The following is a 9060-nucleotide window of genomic DNA, read 5'->3' on the forward strand; positions in this document are numbered from 1 at the left end:
TTTGACAATTTTAACGTTGGCAAAGAAAATGCCATATTTAATTTAACAACTTTTACTCAATTTTGTCTTAAACACTGTGCACAGGAAACACTGTATAGAATGTCGGTTTTAAAATGGAGTCAGAATATCACCAGTTGTAGAAGTACGTTTTCATGTATGTTTCTATAAATAATAAGAGCTCTAATGCACGAGTTTTCTGAATGACTTTTTATGTTGGAATATGTTTCATTATACAACAAAAGCAAACCGGGCTTCAAGGTTGAGCAAAAATATTATAACCACTAATTTGAAAATAAGCTTAAAAGAATAACCTTAGTCTTTCCACTTTTCATTCCCAATTGCGTATAACCTCGGCGTTATACTTATACATTTCCACCCCCTTGTCTATGTGTACATGTATGCCTTATTTATTATAACTTGTTTTGCTCGTTTTTATTACAGCTGTTGCCCCAAAGCGTGCTCCATTGGACTATAAAGGTCGTATGGAGGATATGGAGCAGTATCTGGGTACATTAAAAAGTACCCAGCAGGAAAGCATTCAAAGAATTGAGATATTGGAGTCACAGAAACACCAACTTCAAGGAAACGTTGTGATGAAAGAAAAAGAAATGCAAGAAGTATGTATTTTGAATGATTTTGGTTTTTTGAAATGCATAATTGCTTTTCTCTGTTAGGAACTTACGACGAAACATTGAAACATTACATTGGTGCGGTCACCTGTAAATCTGGTCGTGCTATGCAAACTTTTCTGTGTTTAATCATTGTAAAAACATTTTCTTTAAAAATGATTGATGATTGTGCTCTAAACTTTACATACCAGGAGTTCTACTTGCGGCCTTGCTACGCTTATGAAACATTTAAGTCACTAAAGCCTGTTTTCCACTTGCCACGTATTGTAACGTATCGTAGCAAAACGTAACATGGCGCATGCGTACTTATGAATTTGATGGTCAATATGCGCAAGCACGCATGCGCCATGTTACGTTTTGCTACGATACCTTACGATACGTAGCTAGTGGAAAACAGGCATAAGTCAGGTGTTTTTATTGCCGATTTGATTTTATGACTTACCCATGGATTAGAAATGCTGCCTAAAAACATTCGTCTTTGCGAACTTCTTTGCCTTAGCATTTCATTTAGAACTGTGAAATTTCCTTAGATAGATATGCGTGAATATAATCTGTACGTTTTTGTAGGCGGATTGTTAAACTTTTCCGTGTCTGTTTTTCAATAAATTTAATTCAAAGTGATCTGAACCCTCTGGATCAACGATTTAAAAACGATACTTTCACTTCATTGAGTGCTTGCTTTGCAAAAAAATTAGCGAAATTCTGACGAAGAAATTAGTTTGCTGTTGATTTCTTTGTCGCACTCCAAAAGTACGTATGAGAGTTAGGGAACATTTAGAGTCCGTTGGGTCTTACTGATTTAAATGCTGAAAAGTCGTCTCGTGTTCTACGTATAAATATACTTTTGTGTCCTCGTTGACAAAGCTTTTTCTTCAGGCTGCAGCATTGAGTAAAAAATGGCAAAATCGACTGAATGAAAAGACAGAAGTTGAGGAAGAGTTAAGAGGCGAAATCGAGAGGGTGTTGTCGGAAAAAGATTTAATTGATCGTGAAAGAGAAGAGTTTAAGTTTAAGCTGGAACTATCGCAAAATGAAGTGAAAACTTTAAAATTGAAGATGTCGACCTTTTCATCCAAACTGCTTGGTGTAAACACTGAGTTAGATGCTAGTAAGGTACGGACGTATGTTGTGAAAAAAAATATATCGTAATAAAGTAAATGGTTTGAACCGTAAATGTAAGTGTTTGAAAAGTAAATGGTTTCAACACGACGAAAAAAACAGATCATCGTAAAGCATAATCAAACTCGCCTAGTTTGTTTATTGTATTTTATTTTGTAAAAATTCCCAGTGTAACACGGCGTGTATATCTTTAGATACATAATATGTTTATGCGTGTATTCCCTTAAGGTGATTCCCAGTGTAACACGGCGTGTATATCTTTAGAGACATAATATGTTTATGCGTGTATTCCCTTAAGGGCATTCCCAGTGTAACACGGTGTGTATATCTTTAGAGACATAATATGTTTATGCGTGTATTCCCTTAAGTTGATTCCCAGTGTAACACGGCGTGTATATCTTTAGAGACATAATATGTTTATGCGTGTATTGCTTCTATTTTTTAGTTTCTTGTGAATTGTTGTTTTTCATCGTTACACAATTTCACAATTTATTGTTATTCGAATTTTTTGAAATTGAAATCTCGTGAAAAACATCTTAAAGTAAAACACGATGTGACAGAAGTGATGTGCCGATGTCTCAAATTCGTGTATTTAAATTTTCTCAACAGCAAAATCCAAAAGAGACACGAAAACACGAAATTAAGTATTCCATAGCAATTTATGATAAACGCATGAAAAAAAATTTTCGTTGCCAACGTCCTTTAATATAAACGTACATGTACATGTATATTGGAGTCACAGAAACACCAACTTCAAGGAAACGTTGTGATGAAAGAAAAAGAAATGCAAGAAGTATGTATTTTGAATGATTTGGGTTTTTTGAAATTCATAATTGCTTTTCTCTGTTAGGAACTTACGACGAAACATTGAAACATTACATTGGTGCGGTCACCTGTAAATCTGGTCGTGCTATGCAAACTTTTCTGTGTTTAATCATTGTAAAAACATTTTCTTTAAAAATGATTGATGATTGTGCTCAAAACTTTACATACCAGGAGTTCTACTTGCGGCCTTGCTACGCTTATGAAACATTTAAGTCACTAAAGCCTGTTTTCCACTTGCTACGTATTGTAACGTATCGTAGCAAAACGTAACATGACGCATGCGTACTTATAAATTTGATGGTCAATAGACGCAAGCACGCATGCGCCAAGTTACGTTTTGCTACGATACCTTACGATACGTAGCTAGTGGAAAACAGGCATAAGTCAGGTTTTTTTTATTGCCGATTTTATTTTATGACTTACCCACGGATTAGAAATGCTGCTTAAAAACATTCGTCTTTGCGAACTTCTTTGCCTTATTATTTCATTTAGAACTGTGAAATTTCCTTAGATAGAGATGCATGAATATAATCTGTACGTTTTTGTAGGCGGATTGTTAAAGTGATCCGAACCCTCTTGATCAACGATTTAAAAACGATACTTTCACTTCATTGAGTGCTTGCTTTGCACAAAAATTTAGCGAAATTCTGACGAAGAAATTAGTTTGCTGTTGATTTTAAGAAGCGCGATTTCTTTGTCGCACTCCAAAAGTACGTATGAGAGTTAGGGAACATTTAGAGTCCGTTGGGTCTTACTGATTTAAATGCTGAAAAGTCGTCTCGTGCTCTACGTATAAACATACTTTTGTGTCCTCGTTGACAAAGCTTTTTGTTCAGGCTGCAGCATTGAATAAAAAATTGCAAAATCGACTCGAGGAATAAGATTATATAACGAGGAATTTTAAATCGAATTTTGTTATTATTAATAATTACGAGTTATTTTTATTCCTTTTTCGGTGGTTCTTTTTGCATCTCTTTCCTCAATATCCCTTCGAGAAGAGTCGTTGCCTTTTTGCCCTGTTAATATCAATACACTTCGTGCGATGTTCACGTGTGCCCCTTCTTTTGTTTTCAATTTCTCTTCTGTAAAGACCTTCGTTTGTTTGCCGTGTTGATTTCCATGCAGCCCACGTGATGTTCACGTGTTAATTTTCTTTCAGGTCTTCCGCGTTTACTATGATCGGCTCGTGGATGATGCAGATCGTTCGTGGCTCATTGAGTTCATGAGTCTCAAAGTCGATTTCAACCGTGTGTTTCAACACCTGGACGTTAGTGCCGAAATTATAACCGAAGACAACCTGCGAAGCTTGATCTGTTGTAATTTTTCTGACCCAAAGAATGACAGTAAACCGTACGTGGAGGTTGCTGATCTCTTTCAATTGAGGAAGGTCGTGGAAGGCTGTCTGGAAGTGTTCAATAACATGAGCAAGAAACCCATCAAAAAATCTTGTATTGTTTAGGTGAGCTCATCTCCAGTTTGTAACTACAGTCGAGCCTACTGTAAGGAAACACCCTTGGGACGACGATCTTAAGCAAGGTGTCAAAAAGCTTTTTCACTTTAAATCTATGAAAGAATAAAATTAAAAATGTTCTTGAGTTTTAGATTGTTTTCAATTCATTATCTGACCTGACAGCTGCGTGCACCCGAACAGGGAGATTGGGAAATGTTTTGAGAAAATAGCTCTTGTGATCGCCCATCTTATAAAATGGTTCTGGTTGAGGTCTTGGCTGTGTTCGATCGTACCAATGTTGGCCAACATCTAGAATAAGTCTTAAGCATTCTGTCCAAGAAGATCCATAATCAAGAATCGTTCCATTCCTCACGCTCGTTCTAAAATAATTATACACATCAACATCCATTTGACTTTTTCAAACTGAGAATTCGCTATTCAATTGTTGAACGGCAATTGACTTGGGATTGTTTCTTTTAATCCGCTGTTGGTTTCCAACTTTACATAATAAGTCAAATTTCTCGTCATCTTACAGAAGATAAGGGTGTTTCAATGCCTCATTGGCTGATGGCCTGTCTTCTGGTTGTAGATTTAACATCCACAACAGAAGATCTTTCAGTGCTTCATCTTCGATTTCCATCAAGCCAACAGGGTTTCCATTCAGCATATTGTGCAATCTAACCCCTGTAGTTCCAAAAGGATGTTTCCCTCCTGTTGCAACATAATAGGCCACCATTCCCGCATTCTAAAATGGTAGAGAACAATATGTCACAAAAGTGAATTTTGTATATAATTTCAAAATGGTATCATTTCTACACCTACATATAAATCAGACTCTGTTTTGTAACGTGCTTCATCAACTGACTCTTCGTCTTCATTATATGATTCTGGAGCAATCCAGTACTTAGTTCCCACGTTAGCAAGGTTTCTAAATGTTTTGACGCCATCTTCCAATATTCGACAAATGCCAAAGTCAGCTAACATAAAATTGCTGTTTGAGTCACGGAGAATATTGGAAGGCTTCAAATCCCTATGAAGTATAGGACATTCGCCGCTATGAAGAGCAGCTAATCCTTGTAAAATTTGTCTGAGAATCTTGGGGAGAACTTTTTGAAGATCATTCAAAGTAGAAGACTTGACAAAACTCTACTTCCGTTGGAATGATGTAACATTCATATCAGTAGAGCGTCGGTTCTCTTGTAAATATAGTCTTGACGATGAACCTGTAACAAATTCAAAGTATAACTATTCAAATAAAAAATTGTCTTGTGTCCTTCCCAAATATTGAGTTAAAAATGAACTTTTTGTTCGGAGTAAGCTTTATTGTTTTTATTTTATCGTTACTTTGCGTGCGTTTTGGTTTATAACGTGTTTTTGGTTTATATGCGCGTTTTTGTTTACATCATTACTTTGCGAACAGCAACTGAATTCAATTACGTTACTACGTCGTTTAATGATCTGAAGCTAGCAAAAAAGTATTAAAAAGTCTATTTTATACCAATTGCTAAAGTTGGTCTATTTGCATCGACTACACTAACAAAATCCGCTTTACTTACCTGTCTCGGTCCCGACCTTCACGGTCTCGACCATCACGATCCCGAACCTCACGATCCCTTTCTCGGCGACGATCATGTCTATCGCAATCTCTATCACGGCCACGATCTCGTTCACGATCACGCCTTGAACGGTCACGATATTCACCACCACGATCACGTTCATTTCGCTCGCGATCCCTAAAAAAATAGTAAAATCCATTTTCAGGTCAATTTTAGGCGCTGTCTCATCCACCATGCAGGCATGAGTAGGCAGGGTCTTTCAATTCCAGAAGATTGCTTCAGAGTAAAAAGTGAAGTCTTGAGACATATGAAATGTTTATTGTCATTAAAATGAACTTCGCTTTATACCAATCCGAGCATTCGTGCAAATGTTTTTCATCACCAATAAAAATGCTAATAACAGAGCAAGAAATGTTTATAACAGAGCCCTCTATTACCAATACGATGAGCTACACCTTAATTTATTTTGCATTCGAATGGTAAATATCAAAGCCCAGAGAAGTGCTTTTAAAAGAGACCTCCTATACAAAGATAATATAAGAAAGAGTATATAGGAAGCATAACGTTACGTCTTAACTCGCAAGGCACATTAAAACTTTATAAATGTAGTAATAGCCTTTAATAAAAGAAAACTAAAACTCGTCGGGAGTAATGAGATTACTGGGGAACTAAGTCAAGGCAGGATTATGCATATTTATGTTTTTGTCTCCAGTTTATGAATTTTTGAAATAGTTTGTCATATTAGAATATGGATGTTGACTATCGACTTAATTCTATATGATTAGTCCAGCTTTTATTTTGCTTTAACACGTTTCCACGCGGTAAAACAGGGACTGCGCAGCAAAATCAAATCTGGAGGGGGGGGGAAGCCTGTTTTCCACTAGGCACGTGTAGTGAACTCCATATATATATATATATATATATGGAATGATAACGACAATACATTTTATAGATAAAAAGTTGAAGCCAAAGTCCTAGTCTCTTGCGCGGTTTGTACGTCAGTTCCAGTCCTTCAAAGTCGAATATTCACGCGGTTTGTACGTCAGTATCATTCCCCTGAGTGCCAAACACACACGGCCAATATAAATTTGAATACAAATTGCGAAAGCTTAAACATATAAACAACATCACGACAAACAACACACGAGGCCAACTCCTCGCAAAAGGTTATTTTTTACAGCTGAAACTTTACTACAGTGAGCTCGTTGTAACTTACAACTTGTAACGAGGAAAAGCCAACTGAAAATTGACTAAAAAGACAATACAATAGAAAATATGACGAGAAAATATTCAAGCATAAATTTTTCTTTCGTCGGAAGGTAAATTTTCAAACGGTGTCAGACAGTGTTTGATCTTATTTCCGAAGAAAATCTATAACTCGCATTTTTGCTTTTTACAGAGCGATTGTATTTTTAGTCGATTTTGATAGTGCTTGAAATACTAAATGGTTGTCATCTCGATATCAAAAATCGAATATCCTTATAGACTTTGCATGTCATTTTTTTGACTCTGAAGATGACTACCGCTAAGGTTGTCGAAACGTCAATCAACAACAACAAAAACAGTCCTTCTCAGGATTATACCAACCTGGACGATCTACATTTACAAACATGTAACGATACTCCCGGGTTCAAACCAAAGACTTTGATATGTTTTAAAGAAAAACCGCAGCGTAAGAGCAGATCGATCAAGTTCACCTCACCTTGCTTCTCGATTTATCACTTTGATTCACTTTCCGTGAACCTTTTCATTCCAAAGATTTCGTAATTTTTACGCTCTGGTCAAGATCCGAACTCTACCATTACCAAGGAACAAATGATTTAAAAAAATTAAAATGAACACGCGAGAGAATAGAGCCTGACGTGTGATGACGACTGATGATGACAAATATTTTTTTGGCTTCAGTTTTTGGCTTCGGTTATCATTCAAGTTATTCAAATGTCAAGATCATATCTTCAAACACCGCACTGCATAAAACATTCATATGACATTCATTTCACAAGAAAACATGAGCCCAACAATATTGACCTGCTCACCACTGTGTGACTTCATAGCTCAGTGGTCAGAGCACTGCACCGGCACCGTAGAGGTCATGGGTTCGAATCCCGTTGAGTCACCTGATTTTTTCAGGTCCTGAGGCGATTACTTAAATTGTCCAGCAAAGTGCGAAGATCATATCTTCATTTAATAATACAACATAATTATAGTTGTTGTAGAGTTCATTGATCTTTCATGATATGCATCGACGGAATCGCACTGCGCTAGGACACGGAATTATATTCCAACATCAAAAGAAGACATCGAAACTGTCGCGACTTTTCACCTCAAAATGGTCCGCACAAAGAGCTTGAATGCTTCTTTCGGAAGAAAGAGGCGTATTGAAGGAATTGTGACGTGATGATGATGATGATGACGTGTTAAGAAAGCGGAAACGGGCAAGAGCGTAGTAACTAAAATCTGCCAAAAGTCACGTTCAATTCTCTATTCATCGTCGAAGAAAAGTAACTTCATATAGGTTCAGAATGCAAGAGGAACATTTTCAGAAAAATTGAAATCGTTAATCGATATTCTGATCGTGTCAACAACGTAAAAAAAATGCGATAGAAAGAAAAATACTGTGGTAAATAATAGCCGTTTTCTAATTATAAGATAATAAAGTAAAGTAATTATCTAGTAAGTCTATAAAAATACAATATAAATAATGCACATGTCTAATTATACCGTGACGTAAAGGTCCTGCATTAAAGTAATACTTGGTCACGACTACTCCAAACACAAGTCATTTACTTCACTAGATTCACTAAATTTGGAAAAAATTAAAGCGATGAGCAACTAGAACAAACTTTCAAAAAATTAACCAGCACTGTTACGTCACTGCATAATTAATTTGGTACTACTTTTAAACAATTTAGTAAAAAGTGAATTGTATTAATAATTTTTTGTTCCCTCTCTAGATTTTGGATATATTTAAAAAAATCCTACCGTGTAGTTTTTTATTTATAAGGCTTTGTTTGTTAAAGAACAGGAATTCTTAACTTAAATATGCAATGTCATGCACGTTGCATGATAAAATCGTTATTTTTTACAACGAAGTCGTCAAAAGAAAAACACTAGGGAGTTTTAGCAGAGCCTACGAGTACGACTACGAGTACGATTTACGTCATTTTGGCGCGAAAACATTGTTGCGACAACAGAAACACGTAGCCGTCATCAATATGAGTACGATGTTTTGTAAAAAATTCGTAGTCGCGACTACGATGTCTTTTTAAGCAAAGAAAGTAGGTATATTTCTTCATTCTGTAAGAAATTAGTTTACAGTACTATTTTCGAGCATCCAGGCTTTAATTTAGAACCCTTTTTAAGCGCAGATGCACATTAAAGAGGAAAATATGAGCTGCAAAACTTTCATGTATTTCGTACGCAAAGTGAAAGGTAAACAAACAATAAAATAGTACAAATATATCGTACATAAAACTTAAAA

The 9060-nt window shown here is 36.0% G+C and overlaps 1 protein-coding gene across 1 annotated transcript; it reads right to left on the reverse strand.

Annotated features, from left to right (window-relative positions):
• Positions 1–4142: 4142 nt before the first annotated feature.
• LOC124459155 (serine/threonine-protein kinase/endoribonuclease IRE2-like) lies at positions 4143–5225 on the reverse strand. Its single transcript, XM_047008677.1, has 2 exons — positions 4846–5225; positions 4143–4768 (listed from the first exon to the last, which is right to left on the reverse strand). The coding sequence occupies exons 1-2, from the start codon at positions 5005–5007 to the stop codon at positions 4553–4555; spliced, it is 378 nt and encodes a 125-aa protein (XP_046864633.1). The 5' UTR covers positions 5008–5225; the 3' UTR covers positions 4143–4552.
• Positions 5226–9060: the final 3835 nt, after the last annotated feature.

This window comes from Xenia sp. Carnegie-2017, unplaced genomic scaffold (genome assembly GCF_021976095.1).
Source record: "Xenia sp. Carnegie-2017 unplaced genomic scaffold, XeniaSp_v1 HiC_scaffold_69, whole genome shotgun sequence".
Taxonomy (NCBI): domain Eukaryota; kingdom Metazoa; phylum Cnidaria; class Anthozoa; order Malacalcyonacea; family Xeniidae; genus Xenia; species Xenia sp. Carnegie-2017.

Excerpts from the sequence above, each read along its gene's own strand:
- LOC124459155 (XM_047008677.1), bottom strand. The coding sequence starts at position 5,007 with ATGTTAGCTGACTTTGGCATTTGTCGAATATTGGAAGATGGCGTCAAA. Across the intron at positions 4,769-4,845 it reads AAACAGAGTCTGATTTATAT|AATGCGGGAATGGTGGCCTA; the intron begins GTAGGTGTAGAA and ends CTACCATTTTAG.